This window comes from Amblyomma mixtum, chromosome 8 (genome assembly GCF_055824585.1).
Source record: "Amblyomma mixtum isolate Tamu chromosome 8, ASM5582458v1, whole genome shotgun sequence".
NCBI classification, from domain to species: Eukaryota; Metazoa; Arthropoda; class Arachnida; order Ixodida; family Ixodidae; genus Amblyomma; species Amblyomma mixtum.
In genome coordinates this window covers 40,446,302-40,473,078 of record NC_143019.1, presented here as the reverse complement: position 1 = coordinate 40,473,078, position 26,777 = coordinate 40,446,302, and the positions used below count along the sequence as shown (strand labels likewise).

General features: G+C 46.3%; 2 protein-coding genes across 6 annotated transcripts in view; one reads left to right on the top strand and one right to left on the bottom strand.

Annotated features, from left to right (window-relative positions):
* Positions 1-13,550, bottom strand: part of LOC149332205 (apoptosis-resistant E3 ubiquitin protein ligase 1) — a 98,926-nt gene extending 85,376 nt beyond the window's left edge. The window contains exons 1-3 of one of the 2 annotated variants that reach the window (XM_089557137.1): positions 13,329-13,550; positions 13,046-13,112; positions 12,129-12,356 (exon numbers count right to left, since the gene is read on the bottom strand). In XM_089557137.1, coding sequence (XP_089413263.1) covers positions 12,129-12,356; positions 13,046-13,061 — 244 coding nt within the window. In that variant the 5' untranslated portion in view covers positions 13,062-13,112; positions 13,329-13,550. The remainder of the gene's footprint in view (positions 1-12,128; positions 12,357-13,045; positions 13,113-13,328) is intronic. The other variant, XM_089557138.1, reaches the window with a different exon arrangement.
* Positions 13,551-13,754: 204 nt separating this feature from the next.
* LOC149332204 (uncharacterized) overlaps positions 13,755-26,777 on the top strand; it is a 27,022-nt gene continuing 13,999 nt past the window's right edge. For 3 of the 4 annotated variants that reach the window (XR_016285134.1, XM_089557131.1, XM_089557132.1), the window contains exons 1-9: positions 13,755-13,941; positions 14,227-14,307; positions 16,049-16,151; positions 18,290-18,430; positions 18,551-18,642; positions 19,139-19,254; positions 21,858-21,930; positions 22,274-23,548; positions 25,731-26,038. Coding sequence is in view for 3 of the 4 variants with exons in the window: in XM_089557131.1 (XP_089413257.1) it covers positions 13,915-13,941; positions 14,227-14,307; positions 16,049-16,151; positions 18,290-18,430; positions 18,551-18,642; positions 19,139-19,254; positions 21,858-21,930; positions 22,274-23,548; positions 25,731-26,038 (2,216 nt within the window). In the remaining variant the exon portion in view is untranslated. The remainder of the gene's footprint in view (positions 13,942-14,226; positions 14,308-16,048; positions 16,152-18,289; positions 18,431-18,550; positions 18,643-19,138; positions 19,255-21,857; positions 21,931-22,273; positions 23,549-25,730; positions 26,039-26,777) is intronic. The other variant, XM_089557133.1, reaches the window with a different exon arrangement.

Sequence of the window (26,777 nt, the reverse complement as noted above, 5' to 3'; positions counted from 1 at the left end):
GGTCGCCTAACGGGTCAGATAACGCAAAACTATCGTCGGTGGAAGGATTAATGACCCGCCAGAATTTTTGACATTGGTGGTTACATGTGAGTGGAAGTGCTTTTAGCGCTTTTGAGCGCCTGAACATACATGTTGGAAGCCGCTGAATACGAAGTCCGATCGCTCACTAGTTGGCGAGAACTTTGCGATGCGGTAGAGGCTTTCTTTTTGTTAGATAAACGTTTAATGTGATTATTACACTAGGGAGCTATTGAGTGGGTGGTAGCAGTGCGTTCAGGAGTGTATTGTTCTGTGAGTTGGGTGATTATAGCTGTGAACATGCTCCAGTTGGTTTGAATGCTGCGGACACCAAAGCTATGGGAAAGCATCGATAAAAAAAATAGTTCATTATTTATCGCCTGAAAATTTGCTCCATTGTAGTCTCGTATTATTATTTTTTTTCTTTTTGTTAGTGTTCGGAGTGGCTAGATTAATGTCATAGTGCATTAGCAAGTGGTCGCTGATGCCTGGCAGGTATGTAATAGGTGAGACTATGTCAGATCGATTTGTCAGGATTAAATCTAGCGTATTAGCCGCGTTGGCTGTTATAGTCCCTTGTGAGCACAAATGCACTAACGAGAATACTGAGCGCACATCTAAAAATTCGCGACTTCGAGACGAGAACGGGGACATTAAAGGGGAGTTGGTATCCCATGTTATCTTCGAAAAAATTAGATCGGCAAATAAAACAATACTGAAATAGATCATGGTGCTTTGTTTTTAAGTGTTTCCATAAAAAAGTATGGCAACAGATAAGGAAAGGCTTAGGTGATCGTGATCGAGGAGGTTAGACTGAATTATAGTGCAACAGCTTGAAACAGGTCTTCACATCATTCATATATACTTTTGCATCTGAGCCTTGTATTTATTGCTGTATTTTGTGTTACAACTTGTATTTAACATTTTTCAATTTTGCTAAACCTGTTCTTTTTTGCATATATTATGTATTCGCCCCTCCTGCTTGGGCCTACTGTAGGCCTGCAGTATGTTCTAAATAAAATAAAAATAAAAAGAACATTGCAGGAGCCCGGACAAAGCAAAATTACACAAATTACGTTTGAATAGAGATTATGGCAGGAAAGTGGATGAAATATAGCTAAAAGAAGAATTGTGAACCGAAGCAAAGTATGTAATGAGCCAGAAATATGCATATCAAAGAAGACACTGCACTGAGACAATGGACAGCATGAAATAAATGAGCAGCACAAGTGCAGCGTACAGGCCTTTATCAAAGAATTTATTTTTTGTTTATTTACCACGTCCTGGTAGTGTTAGCTCCATAAAGCATTATCAAAATTATCACAATTTTCAGTTTTATTTGCTTAGGAGAACGTTAGAGCATTAAGAACTTGGCTCATAAATGCACCTCAAATATTGCCATAAATCATCGTACTCTTCGTCCTGGGCCACAAGAGCTGGGGCTTCATGAGATAATTATTACGGTGCATTAACGAAAATTTCAACATGCCGTCAGCATGCAAAGATTTTATACTGGCGCTGAAAAAACCGCATTTTTTTAATTTTCGCTGGCAGGAGGGAGTAACTTTCTTGACTGCGCTGCTTTCTTCCTAAGCAAATGAAAGACGTGTATGCCGAGCAAAAACAATTCGAAAATATGTAGCGTAAGATATAACACTAGTGCACTGTGAAGCTTGATGCCTTATTGGTCCAGTAGAGTGGAGAGCTGGGCGAGTTAATTGGTTCACGATTGTAGAAAGAAAACCAGCGCAAAAGACGGGGACACAGAACTCGGAACACAGAATACAGGCGCTGGGCGTCTTGCATGCACAGCAGGAAGTGATTTGTGTCTAGACCATCCAGGAGGGCATGTACAAGGACGGGAAGATAGTACAAACGCTAAAAAAAAAAAAAAAGCTAGCTGGGGCTAGAAACGCATTTTTCGTTCTAGCAAGTACCAACGTTGGGGCAAAGCAACCAGTTTTGGGCGCCTTGTAAGAAGAAAGGATGGTTCTGGGAAGCGGAGGCAGGGCTGCGTACGGCGCACGCGAGGTCGCGGGGTCACGGAGTAGCGCTGCAGCAGCACATCGGGAAAAGGTTAAATTCTTCCACTCGCCACTCGCAGCGCACCGCAGAGCCGGCAGCCTTCTCTCTTGTCCGCCTACCCGGCAGGTTCCGGCCGGGGAGACGGACAATAGTCGCGGGCGAGAGCGAAGGAGGGGGGGGGGGGGGGGGCACCACATGAAAAGCATTAGAAGAATGTCACTGGCGCCTCCACTACGGCTCAGCTTGTACTATTCTGGCGCAGTGGTGCGTTTCGCCGTAATCGCTTGTCAGCAAAGTGAACACAGCACCGTGCCTTCCCGTGAATAGTACAAGCAGGGACGTCGCGGCCACATCGGCATTCGCAGTATAGCGCCGCCCTGTCGTTTATTTGCTCGCTTATCCTCTAACAAGTCAAAAAGTCTTCCTGTTGTGGCACGCCATCCATGGCTTACGACACCACGTCTGTCATTCCCCTTCATACTTCAAGCGTTTCTCTTGCTATGGAAGTATTAGCCGTTGCGGCCACCAATTCAAGCAGCGAGAAAAATTTCAGCGCCGCAGGATTCGTAATGAAAGAGCGCCGCTCTTGTTTCGATCAAGCCATCATCAATGAACAACTTGCATATTTAGAGTGATAAATCTATACCTTTATGCGTTGTGTCTTGTGTATAATCCCAAACTGTGATCTGGAATGCGAGGTCAAAATTTGAATGTCATTGAAATAAACTCATTTTCCTGAAATTCTCTTTTTGTGTCGTCGCCGCTTTGCAGGTCGGGCCGAGCACGAGCGTGCTCAGGGTCCTTCAGTGTTGGGCCGGGCTTCCTGTCGGTAGGTTAAGTCCCGGGCCGGGCGCGGGTTCGAAATTGCGGCCCGTGCACAGCTCTATTCAGAAACCTAATCACATTTCCTTTTGTGAAAAAAGAGCTATGTGCAGAGTTTAAATGGTGCAAGTATGAAGCTACAATGAAGTCAATTACCAAACACATCGAAACATCAGTTGTGATGCCTGAAAAAAAGATGTACTGCAACATATAAATACTCGTCTCGATAAGCAGGAATACTGAAGGGGAATAAAAACAGTTTTCTTTTGTTCGGGCTCACGCACCTGCTACAAACATATTCTTTATACATAGCAATAAAACTTGAAATAACTGTTTAAGAAGCCTTTTGGTCAAAGTATAGCTAAGTATGACTGAAAGGAGTCCGCAAGAAATGCACGGAAGCAGGCATGCAGTGTGACAGCGCAGCGCGACAGGTGCGCTTTTTAATCTCGCGCGCGCACTGAAGAACATGGGTTTATGGTTTATTGGGGTTTTAACGTCGCAAAACGAGTCAGGCTATGAGGGACGCCGTAGTGAAAGGGGTTCGGAAATTTCGACCACCTGGGGTTCTTTAACGTGCACTGACATCGCACAGTACACGGGCCTCTAGAGTTTAGCCTCCATCGAAATTCGACCACCCCGACCGGGATCGAACCCGCGTCTTTCGGATCAGCGGCCGAGCGCCATAGCCACTGAGCCACCGCGGCGGGTCGAAAGACATGACGGGGACACGCCGAGGAGGCAACGCTGCAGTGCACGCTGCCTCCTCGCCTCTCGGCTCCTCGCGAGCAGCCCCGTCCGCTGACGAGCGGTGGCGGGGGAAAATCTAGGGAAAACATGCCTGTCCCCAACCGGACATGACGTCATTAAATATCACGTGACCTATGACGTCACGCTTATGACGTCATATTTTTTTGACCAATCAGCGTTTCCAGCCTGCCGTCCCGCAAACGCTTGTGAGCCACGACCTCCTCTATAAACCATGCGGAGCACTCTAGACGAAGACTGAGAACTGGATCGTATTGGATTTTACCGGCTACTCTCAGACTTCAATGGCGGACAACAGTCGCAAGCATAGTTCCCTCACAGGGCAGTACCTGACGTTGGCGACGGCTCGTTTTGGCGCAGCTTTGGCGCAATTTTGCAAAAAGGCCCCTTTTTGGAGCAGCATGTAGCAGCTTTATCGAAATGGCGCAGATTGGCGCAATTGGCGCAGCATTCCCATCACTGCCTACGGTGTTTGTTTTAAGAAAAAATCTTTAAAAACTGCCATCTTAGCGGAGTCCACATCTGGTTTCAGGCTAGCCATATACAGTGGAACCCGAATATATCGAGCTATTGTTTATATCGAACTGTAAGAACACCCCCTGGAAAAATGCCGCAATAAAGTATGTTTGCGGTTATCGAACTCGCGTTCAGTAGACTATAATATAAATCGAACGGCGCGCCGCGCCCCTGAAAGTGCCGCTTCTCCTAACGCGTTATTTGATCCCTTTTAAAGGGCAAATGACTACCCTCTGGTCGAAAATATTTTCTACCTCTCTGCTAGCGAGGCGTGGTCCCCGGAAGGCGCGGCCGCATATATTTATTCAAAAGACTCATTAATAGCGTAGTTACAGCCATCGCAATCAAGCTACTTCGCCATGCTCCTCTCCTTCCGTTCCCTCCTCGAGATTTTTCTCTCTCGCGCCTCGTCAAGTAGGCTCCGCAAGATGACGATGAAAAAATTTATTGAAAGCCACAATGCCTTAGTTGAAGGGAAGGCTGATCGGGTCCCCAGTTCGGGACGCTGTTGGTGAAAGCCGCTGCCCGTGCTCTGGCGACGAGGGCTCGTTGTTCCTCGAGGTCCGAGCTGGACAGGGCCGCCTCGCAGCCCTCCCGCGTTGGCTGATTTATGTTGTCAATGCTGTCATTTTTCTGACACGCCCATACCATATGGTATAGGTTTGCCTTCTGGCCACAAAATTTGCACTGTGCCGAAAAGGACTCGGGCTCAATGGCGTGAAGCGTAGCTGGATTATTGAAAGACATAGTTTGTAGCCTGCGAAGGTGACATTCCTCTGATTTACTGAGACCCTTAGCGGGCCTCGGGAGTGTCTGCCTTTCAAGGCGCAAATGTTGTAAGAGAAAATCTCCCTTACTCCTCCGATGTTAGCCGGAGGCGTAGTGTCTGGTGTAGTGCCAACACCCTCTGGGTGTTGGTAGTACATCACATGTCTACGTCATGGCTCCGCCTTGAAAACAATTATTTTCTTGGTTTTTGCTACCCGGTCTATTTGAAAGGAGGGGGGGGGGGGGGGGGGGAGCGGCGGGTTTCTTAAAACCCTCTCTACTTTGCTATTTGGGTCTCCTGGCGGTGTTCCGTCGCGTTTTTTTTTTCTTTGTCCTTCCTCTCCCCAGTTCCTTTGGTCGTGGACGTAGTCGTCCGGAGCGAAGTGTCTTCCGGAAACAGCCACATTCTTTACAGGTGTGTCAGGAAGGCCGGTGCGTTGGAGCCAGACACGACTCAACTCATAATCTCCTGGCAATCTGCGCCGGATCGTGGTTTGACTCCAGTCGCTGCGTGCGCATCCAACGATGAAACAGCGTCGCTGCATTTTATCCACACACTGAACGATCGCGGCGCGATCGGCTCGACCACCTAAACTTGTTAGCCAGCGCATCCTTTCATACATCTGTTTGTCAGCCCCAGTTAGCGAGCCACCTTTTAGACCTCCCCATCGTTTCACGACCGGAGGGGCGGGAGTCGGTTTTGTTCGAAACACACGGCGAAACGCGGGCCCGGCAACCGCCCGTTCGATTTTCCCCGTGTGTGTTTATGTGTTTTGTGTGTTTGTGGCTTTTCTCCGCTCCTAAGCTCATGTCGTTCAACGGAGTCGAGGCGTAGGCAAGATACACGAACGATAAGCGGTGTGTGTGCGGAGCGGTCGAGTGCGCTAACGAGGGAAAGGCTCTACTACACACGACAGGGCATACGCACAGAACACGCTGAAGCATACATGAACTGGCACAAGTAACTAAAACCTTGTTATGGGGGCGCTTGCATGAAGGAAAAAATTAGAGGAGGGAGCGCGCACGCCGAGGGCTCTCTCGTGGCGTGATCACGGCGAGGGAGGAGGGAACCGACTCTCTCCGTTTTACTATCTTTTACTTTTTATGACCAGGGTTCAAGGCTGTCGTCGGATGCTCCCTCCTAAGTTTTTTTTTTTCCCCCTTCATAAAACCACTTACTACTACTACTTATAGGCATGTTTCAAAACGGAAGGCGCTGCGAAAAGCGTGCGCAGACGACGCGACGCCCCGGCTACGCCCACCCTTCGTCCGTCAGTCAGAACGATGCACCAATGGAATGCCTTTAGTGAAACTTATCCGTATGACGTCAAAAAAGGCTCGGGAGCCAGAGTAGAGGGCGTGGACGTTTGCTTGTGGAAGGAAAGAACGAGCGGGCTTTGATTTGAATTTTTACAGCTTTTCGGGCGCGCATGGCTCTAGTATTTTGCAGAGGTTATCTTCGATGCCTCATCTATGCAGTGGGCTTGTTTTTTAAAGTGTCCAGACCGTAGTCAGTTGCCCTTTAATGCGCAGAAACTGATCGGCTAGGCGGCCCTAGACACTCGCTGGCCGCCCTATAGGGCTGTGAAACAGCGTGACGAGACGAACGCGGAGTGTAATTGAGGGAGGGCTTCCGTCTCGTACTTTTCCACGCGACATCACTGTCACGCGGTGAAGCCAACACGTACAATTAAAGCCTAGCGGCGGCTCTCGCCTGGCGTGCATCGTTCGCCTTGCTGCCGAATTAGTTGCGGAAACCGACTGCACATTATTCCATCAGGCAGTGGCTTATACTTCCAAAGCCCCCTCCGCTGCGGCTTCATTGCGAAGCAGGTTAGGCCTAGCAGCGCGTATCGAGCGGGTGCTGCCCGCAGGTCGGTGGGCGGCACGGCGCTACCGTTTCCGTATCCGGAATACCGGGAGACCGCCCACCGCCAGTGAGCACGCGCTGATTGGTCACGATGCGGCAAGCGCGCGCGCGCAGCTGCCAGGTATCGGCGCCATCTGGCGCCCTCAAGGCGACCTGCGCATGCGCACTGACGGCGCACGGGCTCCCGGTAACGGTAGCAAGACACACGGTATGCTAAAGGTGTCTATTAGTGAGGGTGCAATCAAACATATTCTCGCTATATATTGCCATTTTAGAGTGTTCACTCTTCACTCGTTACTTGGTTTCAGGCCATTGTCTTAATCCACAACGCCACCTGCCTCGGTTGGCAGGTGGCAAAGTGGAAAGGAGGGAGGTAAATGGGAGAGGGAGAGAGTGTGGGAGGCGACAGGAGGCCTAGTGGCTTGGGCGTCCGTCTCGGCTGCGGGAAATGGTTGGTTCAATTTCTTGCTGTATAATGATGAATTATACAGCAAGCTACCTACTTTTGTCTAAGTGCTGTTATTACTGTCCTGATTTTAATCTATAAGTTTCACGGCAGTAGATAAGAGGCCAATTTTTTCCTTCATACAAATTTCTCGCAGGCTCGCGGATCCTTCACCCTCAGGCTGAATATTGTCGAACGAATTTAACAGAAGTGAAACGTTCTTCAAAAAGAATTGTTCAGCTAAAAAAGTTCACTCATGCCAGGCACAATGCCTGGGGTGTCTGGTGAAGAAACACTCATAGCTTAAAATGTGATAATGGTTCCGTAGTTTTTGTCTCTTTTTATATTCGCCAATTAGTAGCAATAACTTTCGGAGGCTATTCTTACCAAGAAAAACTGTCACAATAAAATATATTCCCTAACCACAGATATCCCCACAGCTGAGTGAAGCTCAAGAACACTAAACAGTTTAAATGCATAAAGATGCCAATTCCGCATAACAAATAGTCAGTCACCATGCCAGCTACAAGGAAACATGCTGCACAGAGCCATCTCAGTTATTTGCAGGTGAAGTGAAACTGCCCCTAACTTAAAAATTAACCAGAAATTTGCTGACTCTATTCAGCTGATTTAAGTGCACTCCGCCTTTGGGTATTCCCCCAAATACACTGAGTCAAAATTGCTGCTGCTTTGTTAGAGGTGTCAGTTGTTTTGGCCTTTTGATGCCTGCTTGCCTTTAACTTTTATCTTTTACCTTTTTTAGCATTAAAGGCAGGGTGACTGCCCTAGCCCAGTGGTGGATTCCCAGATTCACAGGCAAGAAAAGGATGATTTTTTTTAAAAATCTAGACTGATTTCGGAAAGCTCCTTGGCATGTGTGCAGAGCAGTGACAAAGAAGTAGGCAGCTGTGCATCCGAATACCAACTAACTCTGTTGTTTGTTCACCAGTGCCTTTCCCTGGACTGGTTTCCATTCTCTCTCATTTCCCTCTCCCACGCCTTCTCTGTCACGGTGGGGAGGAGAGGAGGTGGGAGCCATCGTACCGGTGCATCTTCTCGGTTCAGTACAAGCTGCGTATAGCTCTCCCCCTCGTAACTGCACAACTAGACTAAGGTGGATGCTCATTTGCCTTTACTCCATTTTTTTATCGTGATTTTAATCTTTAGATTAGAGTGCGGGGTTGAGCCAGCGTGGCTGAAAGCCACATGGCAAGTCAGGCACATGCATGGTGTTTCCAGATGACCCCCTGAAAATTTAACCCATGTATGGCTAGCGTCCTACATGTAAAACACTGCTTTTTTTGTGCAGCAACTCTGAACGTTTACTGTGTGAAAGCTTGAGCTCGCTAGCGTATGTTCAAGAGGATCTCAACTTTTCCTGTGCGAGGGTTGTGTTGTGTGCATTCAGCGTTGTGCGTTGAGAAAGATTCGCCAGTCTTCTCTGCAAGCCATTTCTTTAAATTCAATCCCATCGACTACATTGTTATTCTGCAAGAAAAACAAATAATTTTCGCACACTGTGATAAGGAAACCACAGTATGTAATGAGAAAAGTGATTTTAAAGTCAACGTCAAATGTCTGAAGGTTAACTATTTGTAACAGGTAGTGGATTTGTCTAGTATCCTCCACTGTAGGACAGCTCAAAAGTCGGTGTTGAGAAAAATATTTCCACCAGTAAAAGGATGATTCTGAATTGAGAAGAGAAATAAACATTTTATATCGAAAATTAAAACTTTCTTTTTAAATTGCTGAAGTTTCGGCATATATGGGTTAATGTGGTGCAACCTGTTGAGTGACGATCTTATGGCGAGCCACACTTGTCTGGCACTCTAACATGCCAGCAGCAGCCTAGAAGAACCCTTAAAACCCAGCACAAAAGCGAGAAAGAAATCCGTGTTTATGACCAGGTCAGCAAGTGATAAAGAAAGCCTGCTTTGATTTGATACATAAACATAAGCAGTCAGAACAGCACCATCTACCATTCATTTACATTTATCACATTTTTAATGAACACACCCTTGCACGGCATATCTTATGATTCTCTGGCAGAAGAAATGAGTGAAACCATAATATGATGAAGGAAGAACTGGCTTTCTATTTAGCATAAAGACTTCTGCAAAGTGGCTTTAATGCCCATGTTTAGATGGTTTCAGCAGTATTTATCCAGCAATTATTGAACAGCTCGTGAACTACAAGGAATAAAACTCAAGTGGTGCCAAGATCACGTATATGTACAAAAAAAAAAATACAGGAAGTAATTTAAGCAGCCCTGTTTCAAGCAGAACATATTTTAATATTCTGATACCAATAAAAATTGGGAATTTATAGCCATTAGCTCCACTCACCGAGACTTGTTGACGACATAAAGCCCTATCATACATGGCACTCATATGTGGGTATTGGTAAACGCTAGCAGAACCACATATTGCAAATAGATAAGCCTGATAATTGAATATTGTTTTTTATCAGCATGCAATACGAGCAGATGATTTCCTGTCGAACTCTAGACTATATGCAATGGACAAACAAAAGAGAAACCTATTACTGATATCATGCTGTGTTGTCCCTAGCTGATAAAAAATCATGGAAGGCACTAATTAAGATTACCCATTGTCTCCCCCTGGATTCTGTTGCAATGTTCACTAAAGAGTCCTTCCTTTATAATGATACACATCCTCACTAGCATACAGTCATAAGAAAACACATACACTAGGTTCTTTTATTCGCCAAGAAGCACGTGATGCTGCAGCCTATGGGTTGTGTGCTCACCTCGCAATCTGAAGGTCCCTGGCTCAATTCCCCGCACCTTTAGAATAAATTTTATTCTTCATTGCTGATGACATCACCGGATTTCTGGTCATTACTTTATCTTACCGTCTACTGCTGACGTCAGGCGAGCCCACGGTGACATTATCTGGGGTTTTGGGGACCACCGCTGCTGCACAATTAAGCCAGACGCCGGCTTTCGTTGCCGATGAGAAACATATTGCTTTCGCATTAAAAAGGGGCAGCTCTTCTAAGTGCAGAAAATATGTATTGCCACTGTCAAGCAAAACGTGAATGAAATCACAGAAAAACAGTCATGTTAAAAGTACTGCATGGTTCGTGTTAAACTGATTGCCTTGTGACTGCCCGATCGCAAAATATAGTATTCTTTTGTGAGCACATAGTGTCTCTCCTGCACAAAGAGCTGTTTTGATCAGAATTCTTAATGGGGCTAACAATAGCTGAAGATATATGATTATGTCAAAAAGGTGATAAAAGTTGGTTCACCCACAACACAATGAAATTAGCACGGTTATCATGGGGCCGGTGCACTAGATAGAAGAGAAGAATCAATTACGTATTTGTGATGCTAGACGAAATGTTTTGGGACTCACCAACACACATGCAATTTAAGTAAACGCTCGTCACATGAAATTGGGAACGGTGCTTCAGATAAAAAGAAAAAACAAATTCCGCACATTGCTCCCCTGCTTGAACTCATTGTGAACTTGATGAGATATTGGTGGAAATAAAAAGACCTTGCTTCATATTGTCAGAATCAACCACTTCATATCAATCAAATAAAAATTTATAATTTTAATTTGGTATTGGAAATTGCCTAAAACAAGCTGAAGCAACATCCTGCAGTGAAGCCTCACCTTTATCGGTGCATCCCACCACTTGACCAGATCTCAGTAAAACACTATTTTTAAGGCTTTATTGCCTCATCGTTCTAAGCAGGTGTTGTCGACAGAAATGTCCCGCTTTTTAATTGGTCGAAACGGTCCTGACGTCACAGAGCGCGAATTTCAAACAGGGCCAATTGTACTTTGGCTAGTAACCATGCAACCAATTAAAGGGATCGTATAGTGATGCTCAAAGTAAGTAAGAATGAGTTTAGTTCACTGGTTAATTCACCCAATTAGCGTAATTAACCTTTCCAGTCAGGCCAGATAAATAAATAAAACCGAGAAGGAAATTCGCCGAGTTCGGGAATCGAACCCCGGTCTCCGGAGTGCGAGCCGAGCATGCTATCCACTCCGCCATGCCAGCTCGATGGATTGGAATGAACAAAGGCCCGTCTAGTGAATACAGTGTCTTCGTTCACTCCCATCTTCCTCCCTTCCCTTTACAGCGAAGTTCAGGTGTCCACCGAGATATGCGAGACAGATACATTTCCTTTCCTCAAAAACCAATTTGCTGACGAGCAAGGCATAGAACCGAACGGGTGATGGCATTCTATGGACTCCCTGACAGCGTTGCAAGATGCTGTCATGTTTCACTCTTAGAGGCGAAGCCTAACATCTTGACAACGCATCAGTGACACAAGCAGCAACACCGTGCTTAAGGCTTTCGCCTCACCGCACTTTAGGTCAACAAAGTGCCCCCTGAATTTTTATGCTCTTCGGTGCATAGTGTTTTTTTCCTTGCAGAAGTGATCATTATATTTTGCCATAGTTTACACTTTCTGCAGTGCACCCTTCAAGCAATGTTCCTTTCATGTCACTGATTAGGTGCCTTGAGCTTTGATTATTGTAGATGATACCACAATGTTTTGCATTTCTCGGTTGAAGTGGTGATTATGGTCCACTAAAACTGTTGTCGATGAGTTGCACGCCGTACCATAACAACTTTGGGTGTGGAAACTCAAATGGACACTACAATACACTATACTAAAGCTATCTAATTATTGCATGGTGCCTGGGGCTATACGAGCTTTTCGTTCTTCACTTTCAAGTCCGACTTACAACATTCGCAGGAAGGTTTGGCTCTTGATGCCAGCGTACGCTCTCAAGCATCAATCGAATTTCTCCATTGGCCTTCTGCAATAAGAGCCCGTGTAGTCACCATTTCAAGCGCCCCATAAAACAAGCTGGTTAGACGCCTTAAAGTTCCTGCACTCCAACTCACCATGGTCATATATGAGCTGCTTGAGATAGCCGAGACCGACGCTGTCAAGCCACCCGAAGACGTCATCTTGGTCCTGCTGCCGTATGACATGGTCACTTTGCTGCAGGGCCACGAACGTCAGCACAAATGTAGCCACACAGCACAACACCACCGATGGAAGACGGGCTGCAAGCCATATGGATGGATGTGAGGTGAATGTGACCGTAGTCCCGTTTGAGCTTGATCCTCCTGGAAATGACAGGGTGAGAACCACCACGTGAAAGCTCTGGTCTGCTTGTCGTGATAACACGTGACAAACGAAACCTAAATGTGACAGCAAATATGCACAGATACTTCTTTGCATATCAAGATGGTATAAGCTGTACAGATTTACACACAAGTCATGAATTGGTAGCCATATAATTCGAAAATTTTTAATGAGTTAGGTATTTGTGTTTCAAGTTGCTTTACCTCACGATGAATCTATGGCACATCTCTAGCTCAAGCTCGCATACATGCAGTTCTTACATACACACATACATATACATGCATAAATGTAAACACATGTGCCAAAGAAGCTGTGCGTGCAAGGCGTTTAGTTTCTCGTGCCCACAAGATTTAAATAAAAGGATACAAGGTTCAAAGGTTGGAAACGATCTGTATAAATTTCGCTTTTAGCGCGTTATGCAAGGTGACCAGTTATAAGTAACCATGCTTTAAGCTAAGTCCTATGAGCCGCACCGAGCTGGTTAACACCTTCACAGCACAATGTCCCTCGGGCATTTCTATAAGCAATCAAGTCAAGAGACTCAATAATGCGCCCTGGGACCTTCGGCAACGTCCACAGGAAACGGAGAAAAATGAAGCAGCGAAGTGTTCTCTCTTTCAACGGTAAAGACACGCAATTTGAATGACTCGACGCCCACTGCACTCCTTACCTCGGCGCCTCTCCATGTCTCAGGAAGTGTCGGATACCACGCCAGGAATTCCACTCCCACGCAGCATCTGCGCAAAGGAAGTGAGCCGTGACCATCCGAGAGACATCAGTTGTCACCGAGTTCTCCGCCGACAGTGAGTCGAACTGAGATCGCGATTCACAAACTACACGTTGACAGACTACATAACCGCGCAGGAAACAGTACAAGCCAATTCTTAATTCCATTCACTGCTAGTGTAAACCAAAACGCATTTCGCGGATCGGCAAAGACATCGTTGACGTACGGCGTCTGCTGCTAGTGCAGCGAAGCTCGACGTAGCCACGTCCTCTCGTTTCCCTCGTCGTGGACGAATTAACGAACGAAATCCCGGTTGAAGGAAGCTTTTTCGCTCCCGGTGGTGTTGGCACTCGTGACAGTTAGCTGATATGACAGTGCATGGACGCAATCTAATTCACAAGTTGTGCCCTATCTAGAAGAACGTAAAACAAATCGAACCGACCGGACATCTACGACCGGACGTTGATTCAGTCTCGTCTACCCAAGCGTAGCTGCGTAATGTCAAAAATAATTATTAAATGCGACTAACATGCGTGAAAATAAAATAAAATAAACTTTTCAAAGAGCCAAGTGAATATTGACGTTACAGTATAACTTTTATGCTCTTAGTTAAAATTAGCTGTAGCCGTGTCCATCGTTTATTTGCTTGTTTATTTGCTTTGGTTTGTTTCTAGCAGCTGAGCTGACAGCATGGCATGGCCATTGCTGACAGTGAGCGCGAGTAGGAACTGTTGCAGTATTAAACACTTTAGTGTAATCGAAGTAACAGCGCCTTTCTAATCTCTTGTGCTCTTCTTGCGACTTGCACCACCATGGAGCATTTATCAAAGTTCATGCACGTAAGGATCGACACTGGCTCCGACGTTGTTTTGCACTGTTGTGCATTGCGAAGTTTTGTGTATTTAGTAGAGAAAACAACAACAACACGCTTTTGTTTTCTCGCGCTATGTCTTTAGCCCCCGCAAAAAATTGACTTTGAAAAGCCTCTTGCCTTCAGTGTGACACGGGACGCGTCTGAGCTTCATTCTGGCGTCATGGCGTTTTACGTTGCAACGTCTGGACGTTTTGATTTTCGCATATTGTTGGCACATGCGGCGACTGACTGTGCTCCATTCTGTCTGCAGGTCGGACCGTCAAACGCCGTCTTCACGCAGATCCGCTTCATACAGCCAAATGCAGATTGGATGTCAACAGAACGCTTGAAGGTTCGTTTTGTCTTTATAATCTTTTGTATGATAAGAATGCGTGTGGCTGTTTCCTAATCGTGTGAATTGATGTCATGACCTGTGTTCCGCATTTAGGCAAAAATAGCTTTACGATTAAAAAGTTTTTGATATAGCAAAGTGGCCTTCATATTTGGAAGCTCGACGCAGTAGACCGAATTACCTGCATCTGAACCAGTTCGTACATCCTGGCACTGTCGCTTGACGTCGCCGATGAACCCTTCTCTCAGAAGAAAGTTTGATACCATTCACACGCAAGTAGCAGTTAGCATGGGCTAGTGATAACAAGCTTTTTTTTTCCTGTCCTGTGAACACGTGAAGTGCACAACAGAGGCTGCATAGAACTTGTGTTTATATTAGCACATTTTTGTGCGCAAAACGTGACTGCATAATTGTGTTCCACTGTTGGTTTATTTGTTAAGCTAGCTGTCTCCAGAAGCATGATTTGTGGGGCAGGGTGATGCGACATCATTATGCAACCAGATAACAACCCCCTGCCAAGAAAAAAAAAAATTAGAGGGCACACTTAGCTTCGCCTTAATGGTATGACGCGATAGCATAATGGGTTACTTCCCATATATGCAGAAAGTCATTCTCTACTTTTCGTTCATATGTCCCTGGGAGTCCTCATATCCCTCCTGGCGCAGTGGTGCAGCGGATAAGCAATACGCCACTGTCCTCCAATGGCAGGTGCTCCCAGCGGTGGGCCTTGTGCAGCCCAGGCTGCTCTTCCCGAGCGACCAGTCATTAATTTAGCTGCCACCTGCCACGGTGGGCAGTTTGCTCACTATCTGGTGGGCAGGTTGTGATGACACCACAAGGTCACGTGACCTGCATGACCCACCTGCCTCCTAGGTTGCTCTCCGGGGACCACCTGCCAGAGCCATGCTCTTGATTTTTCGCTCACTACGCCGACAATGCCGACGCCAGACTTTCTGGGTAGCAGGGCCTTTAACGCTACCACGTTAAAACTCAATAAGGGCATGCAGTGTTTTTGTTGAGCGTGTTAAGTTGTGCTAGCGAAACATCCCCGAAGAAACAACCTAGGTGGGGCACCTAGGTCACGTGACCTTATGACATCATCGCAACCTGCCCACCGGATTGTGAGCAAACTGACCACCGTGGCAGATAGCAGTTAAATTAATGATTGGTCATGAGAGGTTGCTCGGGAAGAGCAACCTGGTTCGCACAAGCCCCACCGGTGGCAGCACCTGCCATCGCAGGGCGGTGGCGCATCGCTTAACTGCTGCACCACTGCGCCAGGAGTTGTGTGAGGACTCCCAGGGATCTGTGAAAGTAAAGCAGAGAACGACCAATTCTGCATATATGGGCATTAACCCATTAACGATATCATGTCATACCCTTAAGGTTGAGCTTACGTGTATCTTTCAATTTTGTGGTTGAGCTTATTTTCTCACTACGTGGTAAAGGCTGCTGCGTCTTAACCTCAGAGTTGCATTTCTCACTGCTAACTTCAATCTTATTGCAGTTGGCAGTCTGCTTTATTTTGCATTGGAATTTTGGCTTGATACGTATAGCATGATTGGATGGTCACTAAAAAAGCAGTTGGTAATTGGTGCCTGTATGTCCTGTGTGTTTTTTTGCGACTGCTCTTGTCTTGGCTGTTGTGGTTGCACTGTGCTTGTAGCACTCGCTTCGCAGCAATCTCACTACACACCCGAAAGCTGGCCAGGCACTGACTGCTTGTTTCATATGTCTCCAGGCTGTGGAAGCAGAGTTGTCGAGCGTCATTGAAAAGAGACTGCCGGACATTTTGTCACTGAAGCCTGGAGCAGTGGAAAGCGTAAATGGCGACTTGACATATGGTGAGCCGCATTCCACTGTACGGGCTTTCTTGAAGCCCACTGGCACTCATAATAGATTATTGGGCTGTAGGTTTGGCGTCACTTGTTTTTAGAGCTCAGCGTCTTGACAGAAGTGGGCCGAAGGTGAAGTTCATTTATGTGCGCGCACTTTAGCTAGTCAGTTACCGTATTTTTCGGTGTGTAAGATGCATCCTTGTATAAGACGCACCCGCCATATATGCAGGATGTCATTGAAAAAGTTTGTATATAAGACGCACCCGTGTAAAGATGCACCCCAATTTACCCAGTTAGGCTAGTGAGGTTTAGTTAAACACGCTTGCGTGACCATCGAAAAATGCACCGTACCTGTGAGAAGTTGTTAAGCAATGCTAAGTGATCGAAAAAGGCAACACTTGCGCCATAGCTGCCCACGCTTTAGCAAAGAAGAAAGAAAAATGAAACAACTCTCCTTATGCCCATAACAACATTTTATTTATACTTAAAACCTTCCAAGTCTTCATCTTTGGATGCGCTATCAAAAAGTTCGCCCACTTCTGGAGGCAACGTGATTGAAGCATTTCCTTCCCACTACGTACGTACTACGTGTACGGTGCAAACAAAGTTGCAAAGGGCGACTAAAAAAGAACGCCGGCTTGTCTTGGCTTGTCTTGACAATGACGAGAAGCGCAACTGCCGCAACCTTTTGGCATTTCACATTACTTTTGCTTGGGGCCTCCAAAACGGCCATATGTTTGTGATCTCGGAAGTCGTCATCACTGCCGTTTCATGATAAAGTTCACCTAAAAAACTTGCGCAGGGAGGTCCCGGTGTTGAAGTATTAACCGTGTTACATGTGCGTTACTGGTAGTGTTATTTTCTCGGTGAAAATAGCCTGAAAATGAATCTGAGTAATTTCTGAACTCGCAAAAAAAAAAAATGCTTATAAAACGCATCTTTGTATAGGACGCACTAGCAAGATGTTTGAAAAAAGCCGCGTCTTATACACCGGAAAATACGGTATTCCAGTGGCAGTTGATGTCATGTGCAGATGGGTGGTGCTGTATATCAGCACCCACTTGCGCTGGGCTTTTAGTCCTGTGCAGGTTTAAATCTTCCCGAGCAAGAAATTTGCCATGGGAAGGCCACGGGTGCCAGTTATTCTTTTTTATAATAAAAGCTGGAAAAATAAAAGCATTATGGTAATGACATTTCCCCTTCCCCCCAATCCACACCCTCGAAGGGGCACCTTAAAGAATCAGCGAGGACAACTTCTTCCAACTTTTGCTGTTGGGAAAAATCAACTGTGTGGTGCTTTCTGGGTGCGCTGATGTTTGTCCAGCAGCCAAAGATTCATTTATTGCTGATAAAGTTGTATTTAAAAGTTATTCCAGCGCCCGATTCAAACCCATAACGCTACGCAGTTACAGTATGCATAAAGCGTGAAACATGCTGTGAACAAATGATGAAACAGCATATAAAGTTGTTTGGTTTATTAGGATTTAACGTCCCAAAGCGACTCAGGCTATGAGGGACTCCGTAGTGACGGGCTCTGGAAATTTCGACCGCCTGGGGTTTTTTAACGTGCACTGACATCGCACAGTACATGGGCCTCTAGAATTTCGCCTTCATTGAAATTCAGCTGCCGCGGCCGGAATCGAACCCGCGTCTTTCGGGCCGGCAGCCGAGCGCCATAACCACTGAGTCGCCGCGGCGGGGTGCATGTAAAGTTGTTGCAACCAAAGGGGACAGAAGCGAAATAAATATTTAGAGGTTAAAAAGAGGGCGCAGACCCCACATGATGTAATCGTGTTAATGAAAATTTGGACTAGGGCCTTGCAGCAAGACCTGTGCTGCGTAGACTGCTGGTTTCCTGACCTGCAATTTTAGCTGTTGTCAACTTTGACTGTTTAGTTCCACCCTTGTAACACCGCTGTGAAACGGGGAAGAACTTTTCATACGTGGCCACGCGGCCTCTGGTGCCTTTGGAACTCGGACAGAAAGTGGAGCTGCGTACCATAGCTTTCATCTCCGACAGAATTTTACGTAACTTTACGTATCATTCACGTGATAGTAATCTGACATATTCTTATGTGATGTTTGCATCAGTTTTACATAGTTTAGCATTTAAATGCTTCTGTTCGTGTGCCATTCTCGCACAGGTGACATCAAGGTCACGTACAACATGAAAAGGCGACCGGGCATGTGCTCGTTCGTGTTGCGGCCACGAGGGGACAACTGCAGGTGGGATGCAAAGAGAGCCAAACTTGCCGAAGAGCCGACCGGCAAGTTTAGGGACTATGGTATGACTAGCCATGCATTGTCACATGCGCTGACAGTCTTGTTTTCTTTTGCACATTTCTTGAAAGCCTTGGGATGTGTGTTCACTTCTGACAAAAATTTACCACTTCCTTCCTCCGCAGGCGGAATGTTTCAACGTAAAAATGTGCTTAAATCAGAGCTCACTGTGAGCATGCGGCGCCTGACAGCCAGTGAATTGGCTCAGCAGAACAGGGTATGTCTCACGTGTTTCATGTGTTGGGTATTTTTTTTGTGTGTGTACACAGGCTGTCAGTTGAATTTCATATAACTAAGCTGATCATTCGAGGCAAGGGTAACTACACTTTATGCTTTAGTTCATGAATTAAACAAATTTTGTATTGCGGAACTTATCGATGAGAAAGGTCCCCGCATGAGGAATTATTTTGGCTTTGTTTTGTTTTCGAGTTCCATGGAATCAAGGCTTACTAAGTAAGTAAACCCTTGGGCTCAGTGAATCACCGATTTCAAATTCCTGTTCATAGGCTCACTGAATTGTCTGGATCCAAACTTACTTGAGCTTAGCTGAACTTTCAGTGGTTCATATGCTCATACACCTGTAGGAACCTTACTCTGAATGTGCTTTTTGGTGCGTGCTACTCTAGCAGCACTAGCGTGCATACACACAGTGCCCAGAGGCAGCTGTGGTATCGAGAGCAGCCTCCTTATAGCACTTGCTTGTTTCGCTGAAGGTTCAGAACACCCAGACGTCCGAGAACAACAGTCAGCGGGGAATCAGCGGCTACTTCAAGCCTGCTGTTGTGCCCAGACCAAAGACGCCCGAGGAAAAGGCAGCGCTGAAGCGGCTGTGAGCATTGTTTTTCTTTCTAACTTCTTATTTTACCATGGGTAGAACTGCTGTTATGTCATGATGACACCTAAGATGACTTTAGGTCGGTCTGAACGGGAAACGAGTAAGCTGCAATATTAAAAATCGATCTCTGTTGCACCAACATGCAGTAGAGAAATAAAGGCATGTGGTGCTATTATTTTTCACTTTGTGTGCAAAACCTGCTTGCCTACATAAAAACTTGAGTGTTGTAGCCGGTTTAGGTGCTCTCTCTACACTGCAAAAAAAAACTGATCATTAAAGGTTCATAGACACCTGATTTGAATGCGTATTTTCTCTTTCAAATGATGCATTAGACATTAGAATACATCGATCACTGCGTGGTATTTGCCTGCGACCGTTAAATAATTCATAATTGAATTTCTTCTCTCATGCTGTTTCGGTTTTATAAACCGTACGATGGCTGTGATGTGTAGTTTAACTTTAGGTCACATGATGCGCAGAAAAACTGTAGTATAAACGCTGATACGTAGTTTTAAGTCACCACAGCACCTAAAACAGCCTGCTTCAAGATCTAGAATAATTATAACAAATGTCTTGTGTGTAATTATATTTCCGTTTTTTTCCGTACCGCACATGACGTAATGTTCAGCTACACATATCGGCCGTTGTTCAGTTGATGAAACCGAAGCAGCGTCATGAAGAAATTTAATGATAAATTATGTAGCGGTCTTAGGCGAATACCACGGGCTGCTCCGTGTATACCAATGTGTAATGCATCGTTTGAAAGAAGAAAGCATGCGAGGAAGGATTTGGTGTTTATAGTCCTTTAAGGCGAAGAGTATCTGTCATTCATTGTTCTAAATGCCCCAGCAGCACAGCTAATCGGCCCAATGTTGGGGATGTATTGGCAAATTTCGGTCCTACAAAGGAACAGTGAAGCCAATATTGGCCAATTGGCAAAGGTAATTGGCCAATATTGGGCCAATTACCTGTGCTGCTTGGTTGTATTGGTTTACAGGCTTGGTGCATGGCATGATGAGTCCATGGCAATTATAATTTTGTGTGGTGACGTAGCCTTTTGGCCTTAGGCACCTTTCATGTTGCTCCATAATGGAAGTGTGGGAAGTAAGCACGGGCTGCAGGTGATCTATGTGGCCAAGTGCTTTCAGAGCAGCTTGATGGAGCCGGATAATAGTTTTGCTATAGCACTGACAGGCGAAATATACGTGGAGCATACGAGAGAAGGTGGTGCATTCAGTGTGACACAGTGGTTATGCTTGCCCTGATTCAGTTTTAAGGAAAACAGTTTCAAGTTACATTGTTTCAAGGCTAACCTAGGGTGCATAAGAATCTTTTCTGAAGTTTCATGGCTAGTGTGTTCATTTGCGGCCATTTCGTGAAGTCTGCAGAATTGCGTTACTCTGGCATTACCGCAGTTACTCATACGATTACGCACTTCATTTCTGGGGGGGAAAAAAAATGTTTGTGAAAAATTTGTGGGTGTGGTCATAATACTGGCTGTGACCCCCCAACCTTGGGAACCTGGAAAATGATAAATGTCGTATAGGTTGACAAACACAAGTACCGAGCATGTGATCAAGGCGACAAGCGCGGCGTGTCGTAATAGTGTCGGCGGCGGCCACTGGAGACAGCGCAGCCTGTGCGCTGAGCGCAAAGGCAGTGAAGGGACTTCATCGCATCTTTGTTTTGGGCAGTGCGGTAAAAAAAAAACGCGAGGCAAGCTAAACCGCCTTCTTTTCAAGTGCGGCCTACAACCTCAATGACCATAGCGTCACTGGTAACGTGTGTTAATGGCAGTAATTTACCAACAACAATGAAACGATCAACTATTTGAATAGCGGGACTTAAGCGAGCGACTTGTGTACGACGTGGCCTGTTGGCGTAAGCAGGTTGCTCGTCTTGTCTACTGGTCTAGCTCGAATGCAGAAACGTACCTTCGCTTCTTCTGCAAGGATCTAATTTTCTATTCGGCTACATTGAATTCGCACGCTGCTACACAGTTGTAGGGTGTCTCCGTGAGTGTGATGACTGCTCTTGGTCTTGCTCGCCGACGTTTGGGAGGCATGGCCATGGGCATGGCTCGCCACGTGGTCGGTCCAGCTGAGCACCTAGTAGTAATTTCTTTTGTCGATGAGGCTAACGAGGCAGCTTCCAAGTTTGGTTAAGACATACCTAGGGTGGCGGGCACTGCACCATTCCAAACGCGTGCGGTTGGTGCAATGGGCCTCCGTGCTTATTGCCACGTCGGCCTCGCTTCGCGGTTCATTTGGAAGAGAAACGGTGCTTGAAACGTTTGCATGGCAATGGCGGTAGCAACTGCCATAGTAACTTGTTAAAGCACGCAGAAGGCACGAATTTCCGCGATAGCATCGTCTGCATTGTTCTCTGCCTTCCTCCTTTACATTTGTAGTCGGGTTTGCACATTGCGTTCACCGCGATTCGCGTATTGGTCGACCCCCAAGTGAGGACAGTGGTTTAAAAAAAAAAGTAATGGACTGACCTTATTATAGTCAGGTTAATAGAGGAATTTGTGAACTCTCATTTTTGCTGCGTTCAGCTCTTGGTGCTCACATGCTGACATTTCATTGACTTTGTAGGTTGGACCGCAGGGAGACGAAAAAACGGCACCTCAGCAGTTCAGACTCGGAAAGCAATAGTGCAAGTGAAAATGTAAGCAGGCCAGATTCCTTTTTACAACCTTTGAAGACTTGTGTCATGTTTATAGTTTTGATGTTTAATTTGTCCTTGAGTTTTAATGTCGTTGGGTGACGTTAGCTTGATCTTATTGGGGACGTAATGCATGGAGTGAAGATTTTGTAGGGATTTAGAGATTATGATAGTTGTTGAGTTCATCTGAAAAGCTTAGAAGCTATAAAGATTAGGGCATAAAAGCTCTGGTCTGCTTTTGGAGGTTTCCACATTTGACAGGAAAAGATGCAGGCCAAAATAAAGCTTGCAACCTGTTGACAAACACATGTTACTGCATGTTGGCTTTCCTTTCCCATTTCCGTAGCTTTGTGAAGTTTTCAAGCCTTTGAAGCACCACGACAGAAGACTTGCGCCATCTGCTCGCACAGAGAAGCCGAAAGAATCCAAAGCAGAAGAAAACGTAAAAAAATTTGCTTCACTCTCGCAGCCAGTGCTAGAAAAGCACGCGTCTCAAGCCGCAGCTCACCAAGAAGCCAGAATCTCAGCCACTCAGGCCTGCAAGCCCGCAGGTTCTTCTCGGGGCAGCAGTCCATCAGTCCAGCCTGGCTGGAGCCGCCAGGATAGGCCGGATCCACCCAAGGAGAGCAGCAGGTCCAAGACATCGTCTCACCGAGACAAAGAGAAGGCAAAGGGCCACGACCCGGGCTCATCATCGCGCAGCAGTAGTAGCTCGTCCCGTCACAAAGAGCACAAGTCCCGGTCCGACCACAAAGAGTCGCGCGAGCGGGACGCAACCTCTCACAGTCACAAGGCAGAGTTGGAGAAGGAGTCATCGTCGAAGCCTAGTCGGAGCGGGAAGGAGAAAGAATCTGCACAGGAGGGAAGCAGGCACCGCGACAAGCGGCACTCTCCGCCGAGGAAGACACGCAAGGAAGAGAAGTCGTCGTCGTCGAAGAGGACTCAAGAGCACAGGGATCGAGAGAAGCCAAAAACGGCCAAACCAAAAGTGGCGAACTTAAAAAAGCTGTTAACCGACTGCGGAATCAGTGACTCGGACGACTCCGACAAGGGCACTTCGGCAAAGAACCAGCGAGATGAAACTTCCCGCCGGTCTCCAGACTCCACTCAGCTGGTGGACGTTAGGCCTATGCCGCATACTTCAAAGAGCGATGGCGCTGCGAAGAGGGAAAGTCTCGATGACTTCCAGAGCAAGAAGGAGGCGTCGCGAGCCTTGTCGATGGCCTCCAAGCGGCAGAAAGAGACGGACAACGTCTTGTGCAAGAGCTTGTTTCTCGACGACGACGAGAGCGATGATGGTGACGGGAAGGACAGACAAGAGGGCTCCAAGTCACCTGCAACCGAAGAGGACACGCCAGCTGCCAGTGTGTTGAAAAAAGCGCCACCAAGTTTGCCTGAGACGGATGTGTACGAACCCACCCCAGTGGCAAAACTGGCAGCGGAGGATGACGCTGAAGAACGCCCATCTTCGAAGCCGACAGCCCTGAGTGCTGTTTTGGACGAAGAAGTTTCCAAGTTGATGAGTACGCCACCACAAAGAGATTCTTACGTTCCCTCCTACCGGCAAACACCAACGAGGTCCGAAGCCTTCTCGTACAACCCAGCATCTCCAAAGAGACAGGTTGGTGATTTTAATGTTCAAGGTTCACAAGGAGCCAAGAAAAAGCTTTTATTGTCTGGTCACATAGCATTCATTGCTATTCCAATGAAGTGTTTTGTTTAGCAAGTGAGAAAAAGTTGATTATTGAAATGAGTTCGACTTGTCAGAATATTGGCTACTGTATAGTGGACATCTCCTTGCCTGTTTTTTCATTTCAAGTGACACTGAATTGCAGTTAAATTTGGAGCTCTCAGAAGCTCAGCTGTGGATTAGATTAGAGCTGTTTGTTCTCTTTAAACTAACCTGCAAAGATTTTACGGATTAATCCCTCGTATGTTCAACTACAGATTACAAGGAAACAATTGCCTTATTTACTTTGCGGAAGCCTTTCAGCTGTTCATCCCTCTTCGGTGTTGGCATGGGCATTTTGCTCATTTTTTTCTTGTGGTTACAGTGTAAGTGCAGTGTAGCTGAAGGGCGCCTTCACAACAAAAATGTTTTGAGGGTGATTCTCACTTTTTTAACAGTGCACATTTAGGAGATTGCAGTAGAACCCCAGTTATGCAACCTCCATTTTTGTAATGAATGAGTGTAGGCCTGGCATGCCTTTTGAAGAGGCGGCACATTACAAGGCCAGGTTATACGTACGACACATAATTACATACATGCTACTTCATACAATTGGTGGGAACTGTCTGGAATGAAAGAGATAACACTTTTCTGCAGCGGAAAAGTTTAGCATAATGTACACTATGCTTATTACACTGCTTATTACAAGCAGCAGCCGCCAATAAATGTCCGCAGATGCCCTCGAGGCACCAGGCGCACGTGATTCTAGCGTGCACCAGGTCTTTCAGAGTTATGTGTGCGTGTGCATTCACAGTCTATGTAGCTCGCTCTTGCCTGGCCTGGCTTTTTGCTCCCGATGGAGGCATGTTGGAAATTAACTATACTTAGAAGACTCAGGTGAATCAGATCATAGTGCTGATGGCAGGCCGATAACAAGGTTAGCCTGTTTATGGTAAGTGTGGCTAGTTCTAAAGCACTTTTCACTGCGTTGTTACTGCAGAGCACGTTAGGCCTAGTGACACCAAGCGAACAGTGCACTACTAAACAACCATCGCCGTGCGGGTGACATGTCGCTTTAGGAAGTGCGTGGACATCTTGCATGCGTTCTTATTTAATTTTTGCACAGCAAGCAAACATTATGATAATGTTTTTTTCCTGTCTGTTGCAAATGGCTAGTACAGGTTCTAGGCAAATGATCAAAATGACGTGTTGCTATCTTGGTCATACTGTATCTTGCGAAATGTCTTCAAAGGTTCAGAGCAGCTATATTTTTTTTGCCCATTGTAGGAAGCTTCGATTTCGATGCGCATACATCTCTTACTTATTGCACAATGACGTAAGTGCACACCGGTGGCGTGTTGATGTCGAAACGCCTCTTGGCAGCATGCTCTTGTCACGGTACAAAAACGAGGGCACTGTTGTGATACTTGGGGGAAAAAATTATTAATGGACAGAATACGTGCTGCATATTTTATTGTATGGCAGTTTTCCGCACGCTCCTGAAAGTCGTATAACCAAGGTATCACTGTTTGTATTGCAGAAAACCACCGCATCCTTAAAAAACGTGTTTGTTCAGCGCACTTTTGTGTTTTGAAACAAATGTATCAAAGGACAAAGACACTTGTGGCCCCTGGTGACTGTATGTCACGGGTGTAAGAATCGGCCATTGTACGTGATCTCTCTGGCTGCCTTGCGTCTGCTGCTTCCGCTTGGTTAACATAAGCGGCCATGTTGCCCCAAAACTGATATTTAGCTACTTTAATGTACTGCAGAATAAATTTTCCAGGGCTGCACATTTTTTTTATGACCACTACAAAGCTCTCCAGAATATGAATTTTCTGGCTTTTAAACTTTCTGCAAATCGCACTTCATCAGCAATATCACTGTACTTGTGGCTTCTTGGATCGCTTCCGGGCCGAATTTGGATCGCATTGGCCGTAGCCATAGTATGCTTTGGCATCTGACGTAAGGTGGTTGCTATGAAATCACTGAGACAAATCTACAGACTGACTGAAACTCGAGTTTCTGCACTGAATAGAGCTATCGCTCTGAAAGATCACTCTTTTGAATCCCTGCTTTCGGGTCTTCCTCTGCATGGTGAAGTGCTTTTCTGCATTACTGGCGTTGCATGCAGGATGACAAACGCAAGAAGAAGGACGCAGGCCATGTGTACATTCCATCGAGCATTGGGCCGTCAAGCGCAGCGCGGCCTTCGCGTGGGCGCTACGAGGAGTACGTCCCTGAGGCCGTCAACCGGACAGCACGGCATCAGCAGTCAACTGTGGATTACGTCCCGACATACATCCCGACGCCAAAGAGGGAAATCAGCGCCGACGTATCAACAACAACTTACTCCTCACAGCAGCCCGACGATAGGAGCACCGCTGAAGGCTCCCTTTCTGGCAGAACTTCCAGTGTGGAGCAGGAGATTCGGAACGCCAGGTATCCAAGCTCTCGGCAAACACAGTTCTAGGCGTTCCCTCAGAACCTGTGAGCGCCCTCTGTGGTGTCTCGTTGCATGAACTGAACTTGTGGAGATGTACTCCACTTAGTGCCGGGTGTCAGCCTTCCTGTCCTGATGCACTGATTGCTGACAATGTGTGCGATTTAGTGCACGGTGGCACTAAGGATGTGTACTCTGAACTTTTTGAAGGGAGAGGTAATTTATTTACAAACGGAGGCAGTAAGGTCAGCCTGGTCCATGATCCTCTGGCCTGCTGCTATGCTGTGCGGAAACAGCGGAAGGGAAGTGGGTTATGATGGACAGCCGTAATGGATGGAGGAGAGGTATAAACATGCGAAACTATATTGGCTGGTGGGCCTGCCCACAGATGTCAGTTTTCATCTGTGCTGTGTAAGGGTAGCATTAAAGTCAGAACAGCCTGCAAAGCATTGCCAGCGTCTGGCCAAGCACACTATGAGGCTTTCTCTGTCATAAAAAAAACGTTGGAGATCACTGCGGCACCCGCATTGGAGAAATGCGTAAGCATTGGTGATACCTTATCGATACCTAATCGATACCACAATTATTGCTTTACTTAATCAAGTTACATCAATTGCCCATCTGAGTTTTCAAACTTCGTGCTGCGCTTCGTTTTCAAATTTGGCTCCACGCGTTGCTCCGCCCACACTTCCGGTCATGTGGTGCCACACTTCCGGCGTTTTCAAATTTGGCAGCACT